This window comes from Geospiza fortis, unplaced genomic scaffold (genome assembly GCF_000277835.1).
Source record: "Geospiza fortis unplaced genomic scaffold, GeoFor_1.0 scaffold98, whole genome shotgun sequence".
In the NCBI taxonomy this organism is placed as follows: domain Eukaryota; kingdom Metazoa; phylum Chordata; class Aves; order Passeriformes; family Thraupidae; genus Geospiza; species Geospiza fortis.
The window spans coordinates 3,989,515-4,015,359 of NW_005054306.1; the positions used below are offsets into that span (position 1 = coordinate 3,989,515).

At 38.0% G+C, this 25,845-nt stretch overlaps 1 protein-coding gene across 1 annotated transcript in view; it reads right to left on the bottom strand.

The window, feature by feature from the left end:
• The window catches only part of CDK19 (cyclin dependent kinase 19), a 154,766-nt gene that overhangs the window by 94,142 nt on the left and 34,779 nt on the right, over positions 1–25,845 (bottom strand). Inside the window, 1 exon segment of the mRNA XM_014312044.2 lies at positions 9,779–9,854. Within this exon segment, the coding sequence (XP_014167519.1) occupies positions 9,779–9,854 (76 nt within the window).

Genomic DNA, 25,845 nt, shown 5'->3' on the forward strand with positions numbered 1-25,845 from the left:
AAAAATGAAACTGAAGTAATCTAATAAGCAAGTGAAAATATGGAAAGACAATGACAGTTGAGAAATAAACTTTGCAGGGGCCATGGGATGGAGTAAGTTCATTAGCACAGAAAGAAAAGGCAGGGACTCAATGTCTTCAAGAACTGGCAGTAGGTCTCCCATTTCATAACTGCCACCAATCAAAATCATTTTACTGATAGCTTTTTTCAATATTCCACATATTCAAAAAACAAATAATTTTTTCCAGAAGTATAGCCTGCCTGGACTACATTAACTTCAGTATGCTCAGGTGATGGCATATGAAAAAGCTCAAGGTCAAGTACACTTGTGGCATATTCACATACCCACAACTTGGTACATCCACAATGTGCAGGCAACAGGCAGGCTCCAGGAAGCATCCTGACACTGCAGTGACAGAGGAAGCATGAGCATGATGTTCTTTCTACAAGCCAGAAGCATTTTGCCAATTTGATGGCCAAATGGAGCAGAGAACAAGACTATGATGCTCACAGAGTCTTTATCAAATTGCATTTATCAAAATGCAAACACTGTAAGATGCATCAAAGAATTAAAGACACCAGGCTATCCACTTTGTGCTGTACTCTTAACTACAGTATCAAGACAGGAAAGGCTTCCTGTATCTTAAAACCCCCCTACATTTACATCTCAAGTCATCATAAAGACAAGAAAAATCTCAGTAGGATACAGTAGAAGCTGTATTTAAAAAGAGCTACTGTTCAGTTTACCACAGAAATAGACACAGATGTTCACAAGAAAACAAACACCACACTGAAACTGTTCACATAACGGAATTCAGTTAAGTCAATAAAGTTTTAGTAGAAGGTGACATTTTGCCTTCAATAACAAAGCTGACTACAATTTGCACACAAAAACTTGCAGAGTAAAATACAACTGCAGACTAAAAACACTATCCACTTAGCCACACACAGGGCTAAGACAATGCCAGGTAATCTACTGGGGGGAAAAAAGCAACATTTGATCAAATTCCTAGATTTTTTTTTTCTTCCAGTGATAATTCATTTGCAATCCAGCCATCTCTGTTCTGTATTGAATTTATCCAGTTTAAGCACTACCAATAGTATTTCATTTCTGCCTCACAGACTCCACGGCAAGCAAGAAGTCTCAGGTAGTTTATGGATCTGGGACACCAGAGAGACCAGTAAGGAGGACAGTGTGTTGAGAGTACATTACAGAACTATCTGATAAGGATGGGGAATAGTGTGACGTCTTCTCTAAACTCAGAGAAGTCTCTGATCAACAAGCCATCATTCTTATGAGAAGGTATTTACCTCCTTGACATCCACTGGAATTAACTCAGTTAATTTTGGGAGGCTGTCAGGAACAGCTTCTTGATACACATATTGGAAGGGCCAATAAAGGTAGCGCACAGCTGCTCTCCAACAGGGAAGAACTGGTTGGAGATTTGACAAGGTAGCTTTGGCTGTTGCAACCATCAACTACACCGGAGGTTATTCAGCACAGAGAAGAGGAGGCTCCAGGGAGATCATCTGTGGCTGTCCAGTACTTAGTACAAAGGGGCTTACAAAATGGAGAGGGACTTTTTACATGGGCAGACAGTGATAGGATAAAGGAGAAGAATTTTAAATTTAAAAAGAGAGGAAAAATTTTTTAGAAGTTAGGAAGAAGTTATTTACTCAGAGGGTAGTGAGGAACTAGAGCAGGTTGCCCAGAGAAACTGTGGAACAATGGGACCTCTCTCATTGTTCATGGTCAGGTTGGATGGGGCCATGAGCAAACTGATCTAGTGGTGGCACCCCTGGCCCAAGGCAAGAAGGATGGAACTAAGTGATCTTTAAGGCCCCCTCCAACCCAAGCCATTCCATTATCTTATGATTCTAAGACCCTGAGTGAAGAAGGCAGAGCACCGACCTGGAGCTTCAGAACGGCATACATCAGCTTACTGAAGAAACTGGTAAGTAGCCACAGGAAGCAGCTCTGAAGAGCAAAGTTGCTCAGGAAAACTGCCAGGTCTGTTAAGAAATACAAGTAGACCCTTTTGGCTTAGCAGACTGTCAGAGTTCAAATGCAAGTGTACAGAGAGGTGCAAACAGGGACAGGCTACATGGGAGGAGTTTACAGACCTTGCCCAGGCATGTAGGGATAGTGTCAGGAGAGCTGAAGCTCACCTTGATTTGACACTTACAAGGGACATTGAGTGCAACAAGAGCTTCTGCTACTACATTGATTATGAAAGGCTAAACAGGAAAATGTGAGCTTGTTTCTAAATGAAGTGGACGATTCAATAATAGAAGTTCCAACTTAAATATAATCCATCATCTGAGAACACATGCCATCACCTCTCAGCCTGAGGCATATAAGCAGTTACAAGTAATATTAAATTAGAGACATTCTAGTTATGCAAAGTCAATATATTAAGTCAAACAATTTTACAACTCCACACAGAATAAACTCAAAACAGGTACAAACTAATTTTACTTTACAGGGAACAAATGGAGGAACATAAGGAATTCCAAGTGAAAGAAAGAATGAGAAACAGGAAACTGAAAGTTTATGGCAAATTCAGAAAAGAACATGATTTACAAAACATTCCAACTGAAGCTTTAAAACTTACATAGGTAAGTATATATGTTCACTTGTGCACACACACAGAGTCTTGCAGTGAGTATTTAAGTTTGGCAAGTAAGTATTTAAAAACCTCTTCTTTGCATTATCGGCAACTCTGGTTTTCTTTATCTGAGTGATCAAGCAGCTATTTGTTTTCAGTGCACTGCTGCCTAAAGCTTAACCTGAAGCAGTTTGGCTTTGGTTTTTTTGTTCATTTCTGCTGAAGGCACCATCGGTTGGTTTTGCATTTGTGTGTTCTGAGAATATTCAGAATCTGAACAAAACAGCAAATACAAAGTGAAAATAACTGAGCCTAAATAGCACTGAAGTCATTCTCCCTAGACAGCTGCAGTGGGAATTTGGATTATATCCTAACTGATGTCAAGTTTCAAACTCAAAGATGTTTCCTTGGCTCATACTATGTTAGAATGGGGTAAAAGCTTTCTTTTTCTTCTTTTTAATGTACTTGCCATATATGTACTGGTATTGCTCTCCTGCTTTGAGCAGAAACACAACTTCCCAAGAAAAGAAAAGGAACCTCTGCATGAAAAGAAGTTGCAAATTTTGCATTTAGAACTCTAAAAGCAGCATCTTCCTTTTCCTTTCTCCTCTGCATACTCTTTTTTGTTATTAAACTGCCAAAGGACATATCTGTGGTTAAGACAATGGAGCTGAGTAGCTGCTTCAGATGATGCTCTACTTTTGTCCAATTTCTTGATATAAAATTGTACTTCAAGCTGTGAAACGTTATTTTCATAAACACTACAGTGTATTTATGGGCTGATAGAAACATCAACTTAATTGATTAAACAAAAATAGCTTTATTCCACATATTTACTCCTTGTGTGCCTTTTTATTTAATGAAGTTAATTGTTCTTTCAGATGCAATAAAATAAAGAAGACAAAAAATGTCCAAAAACAGAACCCTTTTGAGGAATAACTAAAGCAGGAATTTAAGTACTCCCTTACACAAAAAGCATTTAAATTACACAGATTATACAAGATTAGACCATGTAATACAGAGAGCTCTTATTCTTCCTATGGCATGCAAAACACGAGTTGTCATGTAGCCGAACCAACAAACCTTTTTCCAGCTGATTCACAATGCATAGACCCTTCTAGCTAACACATGCCTTAGCTCTCTAATAAAAATTCCTTCAAAAAAAATTTTTTTTCACTTATTTCACTACCTCCAGCTATTGAAAGAGGGAGTGGAGTTTCAAAGTTTCCACAAACAATCTTTTCTAATTAGGTGGTAGAGAATTTATGGGGAGATTTTACATTGCCAAACGTTCTACTCATTTATTCTGTCTTGGCATGGGAAAAGAAGTCCTGACATTCAAAAGGAATCTCCTACAGCAAATGTACTCAGGTACACAGACTTTTATAAAGCCTTTTTTTACTTAACCTTGCCTCCAACAAAGCCAAGGACCAAAGGCTACATAAGTCTGCACAGCAGCAAATACTGCAAGCTGCTGTGACAGTCATGGACAAAGAAAAGGTCCATAGAGCTGAAGCATGGAATTTGTACCTATTATGAAATTTTATGCAAGTTCATTTGAAGAAAGCCAATGGCATTACAAATCTTCTAAGTGCTTTATAAATACAGAAAAGTTACCATTATTCCTGTACAGCTGACTTTTTCCATGTTACTAAGAGATGCAGAGACAGGTCAAAGAGGTTTAAGGCCAGCCTGGTCCACAGTCTCAAATTAAGTAAGTTCATGTTTAGCTCATTTGGCTAAGCAACCAGGGAGGTTGACTTTCCAACCAGGGAGGTGAGAACAGCTTGTAAATGATGTGCAGCACCTGACAGAGGTAAAAGCAAGTAAGTTTTACCACCTCTACCAGCAAAGCACAACATGTCCCCTTGAGTCCTTGTGCCACACTGTCAATGGCACCAGAGGAAACACGTGGCATAAAGGCATAAAGTGCTTCAAGATGGAGATGGTAAGTCTGGCTGACTTCTTTGGCTCAGCTTCAGCAGCAGCACATCACAGCATAGCCAAACCCAAGAAGAGGGGGACACAACCCCAGAAGAACTGCCCACACAGAAAGGAAGGTCATGGACAGCAGGGAGGCAGAAAAGAACATAAATACAGTGAGAAAGGGCCACCTTCAAGAGAGCTGACAAACACAAAAAGGTTACAAAGATATATTATTTAACCTGTAAGGCTTCTAAAACTTAGCCCACCCTCAGGAACCAAAATATGCTGCAGTACTTTGGAACATATACTGCATAAGTAGGTAAAAGGACTGAGAATGATTTGTGCATGCTAAATTGTTCAATTGAGCTTTCAGTAACTCATTTAACAATATAGTCTGAATTTATTTTAGCCTGTACCCATAAATACAAGTTTGAACAACAAAGGCCAACTGATGCTCCCGTTAGTGTGCCACAGCATACTGGCACCATTTCAAGGCCTCCCAGAAGGAGCAGCCTTCCCTAAAAACCAGCACACACAGACACAGGATGTGGCAACTAAAATGGTTACAGGACCCAGACCAAACATTCACACAGGGCAAAGCAGCACCGATTTAGGGCACTCAAAAAACACTAGGCTAGCAATGCTGGTTTGCGGCTCTGCTTCTCCCAGAAGCAACAGCCTGGTCTCTTCTTCCCCTACAGGAAAAAAAAGAATGAGCTATAAAACCACTCTGATATAGAAAAATCGAATTAAGTTTAGAATTAAGGCCAATATTTACAGAGAAGAAGGCTAGAGTTTATAATTTATCCCTGGGAGAAGGGAAGTTCTTATTGCCAAGAGTGCAAAAAAAAGCTTGAATGGACCAGAAGTTGAACAAAGAACATCTAAGTCTTGACTCAAGTCTCTGGTTCATGTGAAACCTTTAGTAAAATCATTTTTGTCTGTAGACTGTGCTAGCTGCTCTGTGAGAATATTACGGAAGATACCATTAAAAACCTTACTAAAGTCAAGATAAACAGAATCTACAGCATTCACCCCATTCACCAAGCCAGACATCTTATTATACAAGACAAACAGGTTAGTTAAGGATTATTTTCCCTTTGAAAATCCATGCTGACTACTTCCAATCACCATCTTGTCCTGCATGTGTTTGGAAATGGTTTCCATGAGGATTTGCTTCATCACCCTCCCAGAGACTAAAGGGGAGCTGACCAACTTGTAGTTCCCCTGGTCCTCCTTGGAAATTGGAATGACACCTGTTCTCTTCCATAATAAGAGATAAAGATATTTCAGCATTATCTTTCTAAGATAACAGAGAGAAGTCTCAATGAAATCCAAGCAGCTCCCAGCACTTGTGGATGCAACTCATCAGGTACCACAGACTTGTGTATGTCCAGTTTCAGTGCTCCCTAACCTGGACCTCCTCCACCAAGGTAAGGCTTCCTTCCTCAACTTGCTCTCTGGTCTCAAGAGCATGAGACTCCTCAAGGCTGGACTTACTGTTAAACACTGAGACAAAGAAAATATTAAGTACCTTGGCCTTTTGCATGCTGTTTATTCCCATACAACTGCAGGCTCATACTTTCTTTACTCTTCTTTTTGATATTCATGTATTTGTAGAATCCTTTCTTGTTGCCCTTCTGGTCCTTTGCAAGACCCAATTCCATATCAGCCTTGGCTTTTCTAACCCCTATTCTTGCAAGATCAAACAGCAACTCCATACTTCTCTTGTTCTGCCTATCCTTGCTTCCAATCCATATATAATTCCATTTCATGTCCAGGTTCAATAAGGAGCTCCTTTCTCATCCGCACAGGCCTCCTGTTGCCCTTGCTTGCTTTCCCCCTTGCTGGGGTGGAACTTTCTTAAGTTTGGAGAGGCTGATCCTTGAATACCAACAAGTTTTTCTGAACCCCTCTTCTCTCCAGGGCTGTATCTCACAGAATACTTCCAAGCAGATACCTGAAGAGGTTCAAGTCTGCTCTCCTAAAGTCCAGGGTCATGATCCTGCTTTTATGCTCCATTCACTTAGTGAATTCACCTTCAACCTCATCATATCAGCTAAATAAGCCAATAACAATTGCACTGAAGTTATTCCATGCTCAGGGACAGGATACATATCCATATATTTACTTTATTGGTGAGTGGCACTAAGAAAAGGCTTATTACTATTCTTATTTTCTCAATTAAGTTTCCCAAAATCCACAATTAAAAGTTTATAGTCTGTGAAAAACAAAGTCATTGAATTAACTTGAATGTACTCTCACAGGAAGTGAAGACTTTGGGACAAGAAATCTCAGATAAAGCTGTATTACTCTTATGCTTTTTGATACAGAAACACCAAATTCCATTACCACTACCTATTTGCAGATTTTAGAAGTCTTAGCCTGTGGTTCTTAACAAATGACGGCCAAGATATTCAACAGGAAAACACAGCCTTAACAAATAATACTCCTCTGGTCTGTTTCTTGTGTCTCCACTTCTTGTTCTAAAGAACCTACTTAGATAAGGTGAGGAAAAAACATAAAACACAAAAGCAGCAGAATTAAAGTCTTCCTTTCAACCCACCTCGGGTTCCAAAATAAGCTAGTGCAAGCCTGGAGCTGAAAGAAATGTCACATTCATTAACTAAATAATCATCTAAAAATAGAAACACTCTCTTTCATTACTCCCATTCACATTTTACAGCTCTGCTCTTCAAAAAATGCTGTTGCTTAAGCCAAGCAATAATTTGCCTCATAACAAGAACACAGAAATAGTTAGCATTTCAGTTATCTTCAGACCACACTTGAGTTACAGGGAACTAATTCAGTTTTTATACACTCACAGGATTCTTTGAGGTATAAAGATCACAGGTATAAAGGTCACAGGAGGTATAAAGGTCACAGGATTCTTTGAGGTATAAAGAGTCCTTTCTAATATTTTGGTACTCAATACAACAGAATTGGCTGAAATAAGGATTCTTTAAGCAGGGATCAGCTGAAATAAAGCAACAATCACTTGCCACAGGAACCACTGCCTATATGATGTGTCTACTGATACAAACTTTCTTCCAGAAAAAGCTCCTACAAATGAATAAGCAGTAAGAGAAACTTTATGGGTTTTGAAGTCCTAAGCAAAGGCAGACCAACTTGATTTGTAATGCCAGAAGAGAAGAGTTGTCTGCCTTTTCCTTCAGGGAAAGCTAGCCAGCAGATCCTATTATAGGTATCTATGCAATAAGACACACAAAATGGTCTTGGACTGAAAACTGAGTACCTTTCAGTTCAGCAATATATTTATTGAGTACAATGCCAAGGGTCTAAAGTTTACAGAACTATTAAAATATCCTGAACATACACACACAGAACCAGGTACACTTTGTCCCTGTCATTTTCTCATCTTCCAAAGTGGGATTTGGGTTTGTTTTGCTGCTAGAGCAAAGCGGAAGGGTTAAGTGCCAAAAGAACTACTCATGACATTTTTAAAATGGCCTCTGTCCAGGCTGATAATCTTTATTTAACCAGTAAACATTACCCTCCTTGTCACCTATCTAAGCCTTTAAATACAAGATAAGCTATTGATGCATTATTTAAAGTCTATTTCTTTTTATGGAAAATGCACTTGATTTTGGCCATATGACAAAAACTTAGTAATTTTTTCAACTATTTCACCTTTACCTTTTTCACAATTCTAATATTTGCCCTGAAATTTCACTGAGGCAAATGCTGATGTGCTGCATTAGCTCAGGTTACAGAGTTTTACAATAAGGTTTGAAGAAGAAAAATGAAATCTAACTCATGGAAGAATTACCAGAAGAACCACTGAAAGCAGCCAAGGAACTTACACAGTAGATACCAAAATTCATAAGCTGTACTGACCTTTGTATAAAGCTTTACTAATTAAACAAAAAACAAAAGTGATGTATCATGGGAGTAAAACATAATTTGACACTCTCTCCTTCCTTACAATGTTTTGTCCAGGTAGACAGAACCAGCTCCACATCACAGTACTACCATGCCCACAGGAAAGTCTCCTTCAGACTAATCCACACATCTCCACAGCAGTAAAATTTAAAACAAAGAACAAGAATCCAAAAAACAAAAAACTCTAAGTATTGTCAAAAATGACTTTGTAGTACCAAGAATATAACCTAGTACTGATGTTAAAAGTTTTTTTAACATCATATTTCCTATTTCCTCCAAAGGCAGAAATATTAGCAAAAAAAGTCACTGGGTAAATCCTGTGTAAAGTGACTGACAGCAATGCAGCCACCTCTCAAATCCATGAGTGACCTTGACCTTATAGTGATAAGCACTTTAAAAGGACAGCAGTTTCATCTGTTAAGTCTCTTCATACAGAATCACCATGGACACTACACTAAACACAACCTCAGTGGTTTGTTCAGTTCATGGACACCATGAGTTTCTAATGCCTCACATTGCATTGCACATCTGAATGCCGTATTTCAACCCAACACTACCAGATTATACAAAGCTTTAGGCACAATCCTAAAATACATTCAACAGCTGACTGCATAGTGACAGCAGTAAAACAAGGTAAATATTTAATCAAGCAAGTGCACTCCTTTTGCAATGCAAGAAATACTTGCATTACAAAATTCTACTCAGTATCCAGCATTTTGTCAGTAATGCACATTTTCAGACAAAAAACATTTAAAGATCAAATTCTGCCTTTATTTACAAACACTTAATTTTTACCCAATTTGAAGGAATAATAGGTATGTAATAAAAGACACGTGTAAAAAAATATAATTAGAGCTGCTTTTCATTTTGTTATGAAACTTCCCTGTACTTGGCAAAACAAATTAAAAATGAGGAGAACAAACTGCTCTCAGATACTAAAGAACAACAAGTCACCATTAGTCTAAAATAAAATACATTATTAGTAAGTGGACTTCAGATGTTAGCTGTAATCCTTCAGAACCTTTTTCTTTCAAGTCATTTTAAAAACATTCCTTTCTAAAGTAAGTCTTCATTTGAAGTTCGTATTTATTTCCCTCTCAACACATAAAAGAAGATGAAACAAAATTATATCAGAAAGAGGCATTGCTATTACCTGAAAAGAACTAAAAGAAAATTATGATTTTAAAAGCTTCTTTAAAAGGCTTAGATCTGAATAAACTTCCATGCTTGCATACTTTAAAGAAAACATTTGAATAATCTCCATGTTACTTAATTCTAGGAAAATAAAATACCTGTTGAGTAATAATGTCAGTAAAATTACTTTCATTTATGTACACTTACTGCAATCTCTCTACAGGCCGACATGGATATCCCTGTACCTTCAATTTGCTTCAGTGCATACTCCTTTTCATCTTTTCTGTACACACATAAAAAAAGAGAGAAAGAAAAATATATTTAGCTCTGCTTTACATTACACCAATCAATATCAGTATAATGATGAAACACTTTAATTTAGTCTGGATCAAGAAGCTGAAAAGCCAATCTGCTTTTATGCATAAATTACACTTGGATATGAAAAGCAAGTTTACTTTTAACAAAGACCTTACAGTTCCCAAACAAAAACTTCTTTATAAAAAAACTTGGTTAACCTACATCCATTTCTCTCTGGAAACAGACATATCTGCAGATAACTGCAAACACAGAATTTTAGAGGACACTTTCTCTGAAATTCCAAGATACTGTCTACTACTCTGAAACACCGCAGTCATATCCCATGTCTGGAAAATTCTCCTAGAAATATCTGGGAATGGCAAGCTTTTTTCTTGATTTTATGAGTTACTCTCAATCCACTTTTATTTCTGAAATACTACTATTTTAAACTAGTTATATAATAAGCACTGGCTACTGACAGATCCCTACAAAGCATGTGAAATATTGTGCTCTGATGTACAAAGCCAGATTTTGAAAAAAAGTTCAGCCCAAACACTCTACTATCCTTTTAAATAATCACAGCTTGAAGTGATTTAGAGGGACCATCAAAAGAACATGAAAAGGAGGTAGAATCTTGAAGCTTTCATGACAGAACAGAACCAGCCTACAACATGGTTTTGCAGGATTCGGCTGTCAGTGACAGATGTTGGTAGGCACCAATGCCCACAGTGTTGGTGCCCCTTGGCAGACTCACCAGTCACAATTCAACAACTCACAAGCCCCTATGCAAATCCCCTGTGGTATTTCTGGTAGACCTCAGTTAGCCCTTCTTCCAGTCCCAAACCATTTTGTTTTGTCACATAGAAAGATTCTGAACTTGCACTTGATTCAGTCTCTCTGGCTTTGAACTCCAAGCCTGTGCCCTGCCAGCTTCAGCCTGTTTTCCCCTTCCACCAGACCTTCTTCCTCCAAAATTCATGGGATAAGAAATGACTGAGTGGAAAAATGTGGGGACAAGACAAGATAACTTGAAATAATAGCTGGCTATACAGTAATTTTCAGTAGCAGCTAAACCCTCAATGCATGTCTATAATTAACACTGAGCTACACTTTTTGAAATAAAATTTTAAAAAGAAAAATTCCATATGCTTTCCAACTACACATGAAAACATGTAACTTCACAGGTAATAAGATCACACCTTACCTCTCAGGAATTGCTTCTGATTTCATTAATTAGTCCAAATTTTAAACAGTAAATAATAAATGCCCATCCCCTCTTATACACGGTCCTGCTATCTATGCAGAGGATTTCCATACACTGCAAAGTATCAACTCCATCAACTCAGGTTGCTTACAGAGACTGTGAAGACAAAATTATATTGTCTGCAGAACCAAAACCAACTCTGGACACACAAAATTGATCATGACATTTAAACTATGGTCATGTTTAAACTATGCAGCAGAAACAATCCTGTGCACAACTATCAGCTGGAATGCCAAAGCAATGTAGTCACTACAGCACTGCATCACATCCTTCTTTTGGCACATCTACCAAACCAGGCACAGGATCACACTGATATGGCCGTCCTTGAACTAGTTCTACATGCAAAGCATTGCATGCAGTCACTCAGACCTTCACAGAGTGAAGGTCACTGCAGAGACCAGGCGTGACACTTGGCACCTGCTGCCTTCAGCAGCACTGCTGAGCACCACTGCCACGGCGAGGCTGTCAGCGCTTGTCAGCCACTGAAGGCAGGACTTCAAGATACAAATGAAAAATTATGAAAGGTGTTTTAAAAAAAACCCCAATCAATCCAACAACCTAAGGTATTACAGCATGTGGGAAAAGAGGCAGTCTTACTGAGCTGCAACCCAGATAGTCTAAAACACTAGGGTTTATAAAAAATCGGGGTAATGAAATAATAAATGCTTATTTATAATAAATGGGTGCCTCTTGACCTGACTTTTTTTTTTTTTTACCAACAGCTTTGGAATTATAAACACAGCTTCCTTTAGATACTATTTGCTTGCTTCGGCAGAAATGCAAGTCTATACAAATACTTTTCCAAAGTTAGCTGTCCTTATTATGGAAATACAATAGCTAATTAAAGCACTTTCCAAAGATGTCCACCAAGTGGTATTTTAGCTAATAATATTTTCCATTCAAAATAATTTGAAAGAGAAAGAAGTATATTCAAAACTTCAAAAGCAAGTCAGCCAGTGCAATCTGATGAAACAAATAATTCTGGTTATTCAGTGAAATGTCCAAAGAAAAGAACACATAGGTACTTTATTAGCTATTTCCCCACTTGTAAGAATTCAATAAATATTATCAAATGGTGTGTGTGATAGGTGAGTACACTGTGCAACTCCCTAAAGACTAATGCTCTCACAAAACACTTGAGACAGGCGGAAGTACTTTTATTTCATTTCAGAAAAACTCTACTGAACTCTAAACACATTTCAGTAAATTGTATGGAATTACACAGCAGGAAAGTTTTTATAAATCCTTTTCTAACAGATCTTAGATCAGCACATTTTTACCAGAGTGAAGCAAGCATGGTTAACACCAAATCCAAACAACAACCACAAACCACACAGCTCTGGTATGAGGCAAAAGACATCCATGCCAGGGACAGCCAAGCAGAAAGCAGAGTCTTTGCCCACAGTCATTTTTATATGATCTGCAGAAACACTGTCCCAGGAACAGGTCAACTAACTTGGAGGTCTTAACCTGTAACTGTAAGGGAGTTTTTCTGAGGTCAGGAAGCAAGTGGCACAGATCAAGGTTTAATCAAGTAGGTTGTATCAAACAGCCACCTCAGGCTGATGGTGGCAATGTGTTCACTAATCTGAGCAAAAAACACAGCAAAGTGGAACTCAAAGGGAAACCATACTTTAGGAAGGTGTGAGTTAACAATTTTTATTAATGCTTTTCAAATCTGGTAAAATAAGCACTGTATCACACAACTACAAGGCTTCTCTATGCTTCAAGCTCCCTTATCCAAAACTAGGGATTAAAAATTAAAATCAGCATTGCTTCTGGTTTCAGAAATATTACAATTCATGCTATTCTAAGAGGGATTAATTTTTACCAAAATGATACTGCCAATATGAGATACTGCCCTCCTGAAAACTTTCCAACTGATATTTCAGACTGCCATAGGCAGCACTCAAATACAAAGGTCCCCATGTTATCAGTACTTGCATGCCAGCATGTATTAAGAACATTCCTCCACAATAAAAACTTGGTCTTCAAGTTTTTCTCCCTCACAATAGATATCCCATTCTGCAATCCTTGAGGTTATTGTCAATATTTTAATTGGCACTATGCAAAGGAACACTCTGTCCTCTTGCCCCAAAAAATTGTACTTAATGGTTGATGTCCAGCTGTAGTACTTAATACAGAAAACAAAAATACAATTACTACTACTTCTGGGTAACACTTTCAGTTTCCATTTTCCAAATGCTTTGGAAAGAACAAAGTACCAAATTCACTTTTTAAAAAATGTAGCTCAGGAGATTTAGAATAATTACAAGATTTCAAAGGAGCTAAACTGTCTTAACTATTGCAATTGTACTTCAGAGACCTCCCTTCATATGAGAAACTACTTTACAAACAAGTGAATGGAAAACTAGAAACAACTTGCCCAAGACCATAAAAAAAACAGGAAGATTTGAAAATAGCGCATGGTTCAAACAATTGTTTTATCCCAATTATTCAAATTTGAAGACTTTCAATGATGGTCTCTCTTGAATTCACAGATAATTTAACATACATCCTAACTTCAGAATTAATTATCCACATCAAGGAACTGGCTTGAAAGACTGCAATCTCTCCAAAGCTAGAACTGTGATCACATCAGTTAATACAGATATTATCCTTACTGTATATACTAACAAGAGCTGCCTTAAATAAGGTGCACAATACCATAAATAAATAATAACTAAAGTGCACATTTTCTTAAGGAAAGAAAAAGTGTACCATAAAATCATTTCAAGACTTAGCTAGAAAAAAAAGTAATAGAAAAGAACAACAATTTAGCTCTGTAACAACACTAATGGAATTTAAGTATTTGAGACTTTGTAGGACAAAGCCTGGGAACACTATGGAGCTCAGCGTCCTTCACAGTACTGCCTGGAACACAATGTCCATAGGGGTATCTGGTTACATTCTGATCACTTTGTTTAATTGCTGCCAGACAGCAGTAAGTTAATCACTCAGCAGCAGATCACAAAGAGTTGCAAACCTTTTTCCCCCTGAGAAAAGGCAAACCATGACACTGAAGTGCAACTAGAAGCTAACTAAAAACACGGCAGCAAAGCCACTAACTAGATCGTGCTCACCACTGGTTACCCAAGGCAAGCTTCTCATGGATTTAATTCTGTACTTAGCACATGGCCCTAGCCCTTTACAAAGGTAACAGTACCAAAAAAGAAGTCTATGACTGACTGAAAAAAGGGACATAATCCTTTCCAAAAAGTAGTGAGTTCTTGTGCTTTAGTGTTTTTATGGATATAGAAGCAGTCACTAAGCCAAAAGAATTATTAGATCAAAAAAATCTACACATGATGTCTCTAGGGTGAATGTTCTATACCAGACTAGGAAAGTAATTTTCTTTTACTGCTATCCTCCAAACCTATCAAGCCTTCTCCAGTCAGCAGCTCAGCCAGCTCATTTTCATCCATGTGACAACCAGTCATGAATGACAGAGGCTGTGAATCTACAGATTGATCTTAATTTATTTCTAGCTAGCAGTATACACTGCATTTCAATGCACTTCCATTAGCTCATTTTGAGATCTACATAAGAAACTCAAAATGTGAAACAATAAGGTAAGCAGAAATTTGAAAAGTCCTTTAAAAGGTTTGTCTTTCTTCACCTTCACTTCATAGCAGCTATAGGCTGCTCCTACAACCCCAACCCAGACAAGTTCACTACAACATGAACTACAACTGGCTGGTTTTGGCCATGAAAAGAATGGATGAAACCAGCAGGTGTGTACCTCATCCTGCTGCTGTGAAGAGTTTCAGTAATGTCTGTGGACTGCATAGCTGGCCTTTGTGCTGATACATCCCCCAGAGGTTTGATGGGAACTTTCCTGGTGTTGCAAACAGAACATCACATGTGTCAGTCACAGGAAAGGACTTCTCATACAGAAAGAGCAGACACGTATGTCACCTGGGCCTGGGCTTTCCTCTCAGTGGCAATGTTGCAAAATATGGAATATGTAACATTTTCTTAAGAAAGGATGCTCTTTAATGTTTGATTTTTGTATACTTTCAAGCCTAATCAACAAGATAGGAGATTTAGTCTGTGAAACAGAGAGCAGCCCACAGGCTCTAAGTGATGTGCAGGTGTTAGAAAGACAAATTACTGGTTGGTAGAACTGTCTTGCTAAGCTTTAGGGCCTGGAAGGTTTCAGTGATCTCACACCTAGAGAGAGGTTAAGAAAGCTGGGGAGAAGGATGTACCACTGACAGCTGACACAAAGAATGCAGAATTTATGGCCCACAAGGACACTGGGCAGAACCCCCAAGATAAGGAAGAAACAAATAAACCTTACCCAGCAACTGTGCTGAGTCAGCTGTGACTGGGTAAAAGGGAATTCTGCAGGGGGAGATCCCAACCACCACTCACAGATCATTGACCCAAAAACCCACCAGCCCAAGAGAAACACCACAGGACTGATTAGCGTGAGAAGAGAGAATCATTAACCAATAAAAGATAGAACATTAATTAATACAAGGATTATGTATCATGTAGCCAATGAACACTAATTCCTTTGTTTGGTGACATGCATAAATAGCAAAAGGTTTTGATAGTTATTGTGCTTGATTTGTGGAATTCCACTGGGCACCCAGACTTGCAGAACTCTGAAAAAAAAAAATCAATACCTCTCTCAAGTGTGTAGTTATTGGCTTGTTGCCCACTGGGTTACAAAAACCAATTCTTGTGGACAACAGCAGGGTGGTAAACCAACCTCCCCATCAGGCAGTAACCATTCGATCTTTAAAAGCTGAGCTTGTATCTTATCTGAAACATCTACAAGTAAACTTGAGGAGTGGGAACAATGCAACAAACTTACATCAAACAGGACAGTCTACCACACAATATTAAAAAGAGCTAGAGTGAAAATAGAATGTCCAAGGCTGATCCAGGTAAACAAAAGGAAAAAGCTTTTTGGAATGGAGACAGTATGCTACAGTAAATACTGCATTTCTGGTTTTTGGTTTGTTGTTTGGTTTTTTTTTTTGTCTCAAGTACTTACAATCTCCATTTGCAAAAAGGGGCTTAAATGCTTGTCAGCTTCATTGGCATCACTGCCTGATGATACCTACTGAACTCCTCTAGGTCTCACTCCAAACATCAGATCACATCAGACAGCTCAGTATATACACAGAATAACAAAAGGCAGCAGCACTTTCCTCTACCTTCTGCTACCTCCCAGACCTAAAGCCTACCCATGAAACCCTTTAGAACACCCTAGGAACATATCCAAAAGGCAGAAGTCTATGTGTCATTTTAGATGTTACTCTTCTCAAAATGCAATACCAAATTCCTGAATGCTGTATGGTTTACTACTCCATTTTTCAATAATTACCAATGTCACTGACTTGCCAATGTCAGGCATAAATGGATGCCAAAAGGCTAACTCGGGAATCATAATGCAATCTGTGAATTTTTTTAATAATTTGGTTTTTTTCTTGGTTGGTTGGTTAAAAAAACCTTTCAAGAAAATAGAAATATTTTTTGTTGAAATTAGCATTCTAAGCTTAAGTCTACTATAAATTGACAGAGACATTCAAATATAGAACAACTGATTACTACAATTAGGCTTTTTGAAAAGATACCTGACTTTCATCACATACACTATGAGAAATAGGCAGAAGAACCATTACATGCAGCTTTGCCTGCTGGAAAATCTGACATGTTCCAGTCAGACTAAAAGAGCTCATATTAAAAGTACCAACTGCATCGTATTATTAATAAACACTCTGTGTTACCACAGCACCCCCTGAGAAATTGAAACAGATTTTGCTTTATAATCTGTAGAACAGTCCCAAATATATCCCTAAATCACACTAGTGATATGGCTATCCTTCCCCTTGTTTACTCCTCTGTAAACCAGTTTATGAACTCGGGGAAATGTGCACGTTGAAGAACAAGGCAAGTTCTTAAAGTGAGGATAAGCTACTTGTCATGAAACACAATGCCCTTGACATTGCCTGCTTCCACAGAGCCTCACAAAAGATGCTGAATACCTATAAATCCCCCACAAACTTCACCAAACATAAATGATTCGTTCTTCATGCACAAGAAGACAGCTGATTAAAAGGACAAAAAGTGAATCTGAGCACTGATAAGGTTTTCTATCATAAAAAAAGCCCTTTTCCCAGCTATGATTTCACTAGACTGGGAGTGGGGAGTAGAGGTCGCTTAGTATCAATGTGAGGAGACTAAAAGTAATCCACCAGCATCACTACACATAACTTAACCCTATGCTCTTCTCTTTATTCCTGTAGTTTCTAATTCAGAAATTTAAAAGCAAATCTTTGTAGCATAGATACCTTCTAACTGTCAACAACAATATCGGATTATTTCACATCACAGACAGTCTAAGATCTATGTAGTACCAGACCACTGGAAATCTTATTAACCTAATCAATTAAAATTTATCCTTTCCACTGTAATAATAAAACTTTGTATTTGCAAGGAAAGAGAGCACAACTTCAGTCATTGCCACCCTTGCTCCAAATTTACTGATGAAAATTCAGAGACCTCAACCAGCTATAGTGTTGTTGCCATTGCTAAAATTAGACTGATTCTTAAGTATCTGGAGTGACTGAGAACTGTGAATTTCATACAAGTACATTCATAGCAGATTGGGGTAAGCAGACTTGACAGCCTGTTTGTAAGGGTAAAAACTAAAGGGTTCGCATTAAACCCTGAAAGCTGTAAAATTATTCTGCTGCTCCAGGTAGCTTCTTCCAGAATTTGCTACATTTAAGCAGAAGAGAAAGCTGCACCTGATTTTATTTCTTTACAGACAGGCTTGATTACAGATAATGGATAGATTTAGGAAATATCTCCCTGCCTGAAAGGATACTGCATGTAAGGATTTGCTACCTTAAAACAAGGAACACCAGCAGCAAGGAGAAAACTCTGAAATAAAGAGGAAACAAATTTTTATTTGTCAGCAAATTACATACCAAAATGATAGAAATAGGGTCCTAAGACTATGCCGAAAAAAAGAATCTGCCATTTGCTTCATAAACTCATTTAAGAAGAATGTTTGTGACTAACTATAAATGTGAAGAAATGTGCTGTCTGGTTTTGGAATTTTTTAAGTCCTAGAGCCATACTGTAACTACATCATCCAGCTTAAACAGCTCTTTCTATGTAGTGCTAAATCTGGCTAAATACTACAACTTTGATAGGTGGGAAATTACTATCAAATCACCGAACAGTGATTGAACAGGAAGCCTGTACTTTGGGATCTTTTTCAGCAAGAACATGTTTCAAATACCAGGTGCAGATTTTTTTTCTAAATCCCTATAATGCATTAGGTTCACCTATAGCAGAATAAGCAGAATTATTGACTCAATATAAAAGGGAGGAGGGCAATGGCCTAAAAACTGCAGTTACTCAGTTTTTCTTTTCTGACTCATGTCATAATCAAATGCTTCCCCTAAAGCACATGAAAGCCCAGATTTATCAGAGATCTATCATAAATTTTCAGTTCTTTTCCTTCAGACTCCCTAACTCAAACCATCTACAGTGAAATTATCAATTCTCCAAGCCAGACCTACATGAAAGCTTGCTAACACAATATGGGTATAATTCCTGGGTGGTAAATTAGCTTTTAGGTACTAAAGCTGCACCCAGATCACATTTATTACAGCTGAAAAGTTGCAAAGTTGAAACAACTCCTCACAATAAAGTAGAAGGACTGGAATGAAACTCCATAAAGTCACCCCAAGGTCTAATTGAATTCAGTCTGAAACGTAAAAAAATAATAATTTTTGATTTTAATGGAGCACCCCACTTTTTTTCCTCAATTCAGTGTCAGGACATGAGGATTTCTCAAAGAATAGAGGTCTTCATTCCAGCCACTAAGACAACTTTGTTACGTCTCAAAAACAAAGTCTTTAGTCAGCTATCATATCTGTTCCTGGGGAAAGGGAGGGGCATTCTGCTTCCTTTGAATTTTAGAACTCCACGTCCCATAGTCAGAACAGGCTTTGTCACCATCTGAGGTTTAAGAACATCACTTGATAAAGTTTTATGCTGGTTTTTCTCCATCACTGAAGTGACACAAGAAGTAGAACAAATGGCATTCTACCCATAACAAGTCTTTTGGTTGTTCTGAAGGTCAAGTTAAATTTGGCAATTTGTCTACCTCTGTTTCTCATTTGAAGCATGACAGAATTGAGCAAAGGAACAACTGGTTATCCAGTACAATGGCTGGTTTTAATCAAAAGATATGAACATAAGCTAACTTTGAAGTCTACAACACCCTTGAGAACAAGGCAACAACTGATACAGAAACTCTGTTTTAGGAATAGACACATTCAAAGACATGAGCTGACACCCACTCTCAGCTGCACTGACGATAATTAACACAAGCAACGAACACAGCATTTTTGAATGTGCAAGGTGTTAAATCTCAGCATGAATCCATGGTAATTCATTATTAACACAGGTGAGAATTTTCTCTAAACACCTCTGAATTTGCAGAATTCATTACTTATAAGAAGTATCTCTCTCCAAACAACCAACTTCAGAGCCAAACATGCTGCTAGAAATGTCATGCACGAATAGCCCTTGTAGTTCCTCAGGCACCACAACATCACCAATGAGGTGGGAAAGTCAAGGACAATCAGAGGCAGAGCTGAATCCCAGCACAACCTGTGTGAATGCTTCCAAGTGCTCTAATAAAGATGGCAAAACAAAGGAGGGACAAAAGAGGAAGAAAACCTTCTGGCCACACAAAAAGGATTGATTCTACCTTCAACTAATGCATGAGGAAAGCAGATACATTGCTTCAAAATAGTGAAGCATACCTCCAGATGCAGTTTCCATTCCAGCAGATTTAGTTTCTGCCTCTAAGTCAATTGCCTATAACTCTTATTTTCACTTGACTGCAAAAAGAAATCAATAGCATTTTCTACTTAAGTCAGCACAGAGTGAACAAAAAAAATAATCATACTGCACACAAAGCTCACTTTATGGGAACATATGTTTAAAGCCACACTGCCCCAGCCTGCCCCCATGCTATATCTGTGCTTTTATTTAGCCCAGAACCCTGATACTTAACTGAGCAACCTGACATTCCCAGCACACACAACAAGCTACGGCCACTGCTCTGCCTACTGGAAAGCCTATCTTCAGTGTGGTTTCATCTACAAAACAAACAACTGTAGAATATTTCAGGATCATGAATTTTGTAGAAAACAGATGACAACTGAGGAGAAACAAGCAGTTATACAGTGGCCTCATTTGAAAATATTGTTTTAAAGATTACTAAGCCCAGAAAAGACAGAAGCAAACATGGACAGGAATAATGCCCTTCAGGGATCCACTCTTTCAGTAATCTCAGCTTCTTCAATCTTTCTCACAACCAGAAAAAAAAATCAGTTGTGTTTTCCAATAAGGTGAAATAAAATAATTAAATAACAAAAGATAAAAATCCCCCATCACAACACACCAACCAAAAAACCCAACCCACACTTACAGACACCCATTTTGTAAAGGTCAGTTGACACTATCTCCACAACATTGCTTCACTTCGGTCTTATTAGATACACTAGTATTTCATAAACTCTCTCAAACAAACTCCCACCAATAAATGAAAGGATTGTACTCCCACAGAAAAGTCTAAAAAATGTTAATAAAAAATTCAGATATAGAAGTTAAGTTTCAGTTGAGTTAAAGACTTTCCCTGGACTTTGTCAACAACAAATTTTGGTTTAAAATATTTCTGCACTTTTTTCTTTTTGAATCTGTTGAGATAATGAACTTCACAAGAGGTGCAATGATTCCTAATATGATTACAACTAGCATTGTTATCTGTCAGTCATCTAACTTATAGTCAAACAAACCATGTAAACCAAGCTTCCAGAGCTGGGAGGTCTTTTCAAACCCATATTATTTAGAGAACATGAAACTCAAGTCAAGTTAAAACAATAAACTTCTTGTGTTTGCTACACAAGTAGAAACTGTTCTTCATTTCCTGAAGTCACATACTAAGTTAGCCAATTTATTCTAAATGCAGTTGTCCTGGACCAGTTTCAGCATTCCTTTAAGCAAATGCGCTGTTATTGAAACAAATAAATCTTTTTTAAGTTCTAACACTTTGTTGCATTAAAAAAAACAATAAATAAAATAAAACTGCAGTGCATGTCAGTTCTCAAATGCCAGCAAAGGAGCTCAAAGAACAACACATCTTTGGAAGCAGAATGTAAGAGCTGCCTGTCCCTGCTGCTAACAATCCCTTCCCGATGGCACACACAGACCTCAGCTCCTCCTGGATCCAACATAAAGCAGCAGCAAGCACATGCAAGCAGAGTCACTTCTCAACACAGAACTCTGCCGCTACAACCAGAGGACAAAGGCACCTTCTGACCCAAGTCTATGCAAGCCATGAGCTTGATTAGGGCTGCAGAAGAGGCAAACAGCAATTCAGAAGGTATCTTCAGGTGAAAACTTAATGTTACTGGTAAATCTCTAGTGCAATTTGGTTAGGACATTCCACAGAAACTTTGGTTACTTGTACAAACACATCTGCAGCATTATGAACCACAGCAATTTCTGGGGCTTTGGGGTTTTTGCTGATTTTTTGGTTTCTTTTCAAATCATACATGATGTGAAAATACTCATGTTGAAAATAAATTTATGAAAAACACCTCTACACGTTTACTCACAATATAACATGTTAGACTGGATGACTCAGAAATACAACATAATAAATTGTTATATCAAGTAGTTCACACAAAGAAGCATTTAGTTTCTGACCTAGTCCATGGTCTGTCTTGCTTTGCACTCTATTACCAGATGCGGGGCAGAAACAGAACTCTTCTTCCCCTTGAACCTCTCACTTCCTTTTCCTGCAGCTCTACTGGAAAACTCTTAACCCCCTCACTCAGAAACAGGAACCTTCTTGCCCTCTTCATTTCTTTAAAAAAACAAAAATAAGCTGCCACTAAACTTTGAAAGTTTTTCCTTCACATCTTATGGGCTAATTTATGTACATTTCTTTCTTTACAAGCTTGGAAAAAACTGTTTCTCTCAAACACAACCCCTTCCACATCTTACTGACCCCCTTTCTTCCTCAAGCTCCTACCACCACCACACCACCGAAAGGTGATGATGCACTTTACAGCTCATTTCTGTACCTAGTTTCAGGGAGAGTAACAGAAGAAACGACAAAATAGCCATGAGAGAAACCATATGCAAGAGTCTGTGGGAAGCACTAAAAATTACTCATCACCACTTGCACTATCCTCTTGAGCAGGAAGCAAAGCCATGGTATAGCTGCAACAGCAGCTCTCATTAAGGCACAGATATGAAGTACTCATTATCTCTTCCTAGATGGGGACTTTTCTGCTAGAATGCATGGCAGGCAACTAGTTAGACAGGTTTGGTTTAGTTCTGCTGCTCCTTCTCACACATATTGAGAGCCTTCAGTGGTTAAGTGGTATTTTCAGGATTTGCAAGTAAATCTAGTATTTAGGTTTTCTTTGCTTTTGAGAGATTTTAGCAAGGCATAAACACCTTCAACTATTCTACCTTCCTCAAGATAAGAAGTTTCATCCGGAAAAGAAAAGATATGAAAGTGGAAAGCAAACCACAGGTTTTCAGATACTGATATTTTCCTGCAGAGAGAAGTAATTGTTTAAGATCTAATACATTGCATTCTGACTTCAGTCAATAATTCTGTGATTTAGCCTGTCACAGGTTTATATTAGTAAAAAGCAACTACAGCACAACACTCAAATTACTTATGTTCAAGGCAATGTCAAACAGGGGAAGTAAGAAAATGTAAATATATAAATTATTATAGACTCTCAAATGTCTTACAAGTATCAACTTGCATTGATAAATAATATTCCAGTTTCACATTCAAGAGAGTATAATCCTTGCCACATCAGTGAGTTGCCTCTCTTTTAAGAATAAATGCAACTGCAGTACACATGTACTCATTCCCCAGATATTTTGCTACCAATGCTGCTCATTTGCAGCATTTAGCTAACTTGAGTGCAAGTTTCCTCTCCTGACAAACCCCTGCTATAAAACTTAAGTAATTTAGGTTTTACTAAATAAGAATATGGGGAGAACAATACACAAATTAATTTCTACACAAATACTGATTTAAGAGATCAAGCATATTACCTTGACCTCTTCTACACTTTCAGTTTTCTACTACCACCGTGACCTGAGCCACCACCTTGACCAGATGCAACCTCTGAAAATGTAATATCAGCAGAAATACCAAATAAACTAAGCTGCTCCAGCAGAAATTCAGTTTTTCCAATGGAGCCATGCTTCATAGCAGATTATTGTTTTCTCTCTCTCAATCAGTATTTTTCTACTTCTGCTTCAAACAAAAAATATTGATCAAATAAAAAAACTAAAACAAAGGAAAGTTGACATGACCCCAATCACAAGCAGCATTCCTGTGTTAAGGTTATATACTTGCCTTGGCTAGGTACTTCATCCTTTTTTCTCTCCCCATATCCTACTTTTCATAGAAGCATACAATGATTTGGGTTGGAAGGAATTTTAAATATCATCTAGTTCCACCCTCCTGCCCTGTGCAGTGAAACCTTTCATTAGACCAGGTTGCTCAGAGCACCATCCAACCTGGCCTTGAACACTGCCAGGAAGGGGGCACTCGACTCTTAATGTTGACCTGGAAGCTGTGGGTTAAGAACCCTACATTAATGATTCTGCACACCAGCGTCAGTCCAAGGAGGAAAACACAAACTTATAGTACTGAAAAATAGGGGTAAGAAGAAGGAAAGACTATTTCATTTTTCTTCCCCTTCCTATGCCTGTGTTCCACAGTGATGTTTCTGGACTTGCATCACTGTTGTCCAGTTTTCAAAAGGGAATTCTGTATTTGGCAACTAAGATGAAACCTGGTTTATACCAACTCTCTTTTGAAAAGTTACAGGTACAGTAACAATAAAGTAATCTGACAAGCTACAAAAGTATACTACTACAGTAGCATAGAAATCTACATCCTTGGTTTAGCTGATACATTGTAAGTACAGGGCAGAGCCAAACCTATTATGGCAGGAGGGTCCGCCAGGGCAGCGCCAGCTACTGAGCTGGCAGGGAGCCTGGGAGCTGCCCGGGCTACAAATCCTGGCCCTTTACTGCCATTGATTTGAAAGCTGATCACTTCATATTTCTGGCATTCCTTCAGTAACAAGATTTAAAAGCACATACTTGCTTTTTAAAAGGTGTTCTAAAACATACAGATTAAACTAAAATTACAAACTTATTTTTTCTTTCCAAGCAGCTATATAGTTAATATTTATAAGAACCTTTGTTTCCCAAATGCAGAGAGTAAGTCAAATGACAAATGAAAAATAAAATAGCCCTAGTTTGAGAAAAAGCAGCCACCTTGATTGTTTGTTTACAGGTAAGCAGAAGCAGCAATAATAAAAAGGTTTTATTTACATGAAGATATAGCTTTTGCAAGTGTTGCATCTGCTGCTGCTGCTACAGAATGAAGAACAGAGTGGCCTATTTTCGACTTGACTCAAGTATCCCACTATTCCCTGCGCTCCTGACTAACCAGCAGTGGTGCCTTTTCAGCTGCTGACTCATGCAAACCACCACCTGCAGGTGGACTGACATCCTGGTGAACAAATACTCTGTAGTGCCCTGGATTCAAAGATTGATTATTTCGAAAAAGTAAAGGAAAATAACTCAGGTATACACAACAAACAGAATTTCCAAACCTCACTCATCCTAAAACTCGCCTCTCATATGAGGAGGAGACACAAGAAGTGAAACAACTAAGCACAACATCGTAGCTTAAAATACAATCAAAGAGAACGTAAGGAACGTAATGAGGAGAGGTAAGGCATGAAACAAAACTATATTTTCCTAACCATGACTGGAAAAGTTGCATTCTTTACTTTACTAGACAGATGCGAACATGTCCAACAAAAAGCACTTCGAAAAAGTCAACATGATGCTTTGAAGCAGTACACAAAAAAAAACCTGTAACAGATTTTCCAGCTACATAAAGAGCTAAAAACCTAATATTGATGACTGAATTGCAATCATGAGGCTTATATCATGATTTCCTCCATCAACATCACTGGTCCGGTTTTACTGTACATGAAATAAAGGACTGGACAGCTTATATAAATACCTATTTTCGACACCCTCTGGACTACAGAGGTATTAATGAAAGTTCTGTAAACCCAGGTGCCTAATTTAGCTAAATGTATAACACAAGTAGTACCTCCAGACCTCATCAGACCATACAAACACTACTGAACTAAATAGAAGCTGCAGCTGCTCAAAATCTCTAAAAACATAATGATGCAGTGCATTCAAATGCAACACCAACATTGTTCAAATCTGACTATTTAAAAAAGAAAAAATCTTTTAACTTTCATAGAAACCAGTCCGCTTACTAGAAACACGCCCAAATGATATTCTACTCTAGGCTGAAAAAGCCAAACTAAGCTGTTACTTTGTCAAAAAACTGCTTTTATGCACAAGCCATTCACAGAGATCTAAGCAACAAAACCACTTTTTCTACAAGCATTTTATCGAACAGCTTGCCAAGCTCCATATAAACACATTTCACTATTTCATAAAATTCATACGCCAACTTTTTGAAACATGAAGTGACAAGTTCTCGGTGGAATTTCTGGAGAGCTACAAGGTTCTTATTGCCCTCAGCCTCCCGAGACTGTAAATTAACTGTATGAAGCAAGAAGCCAGA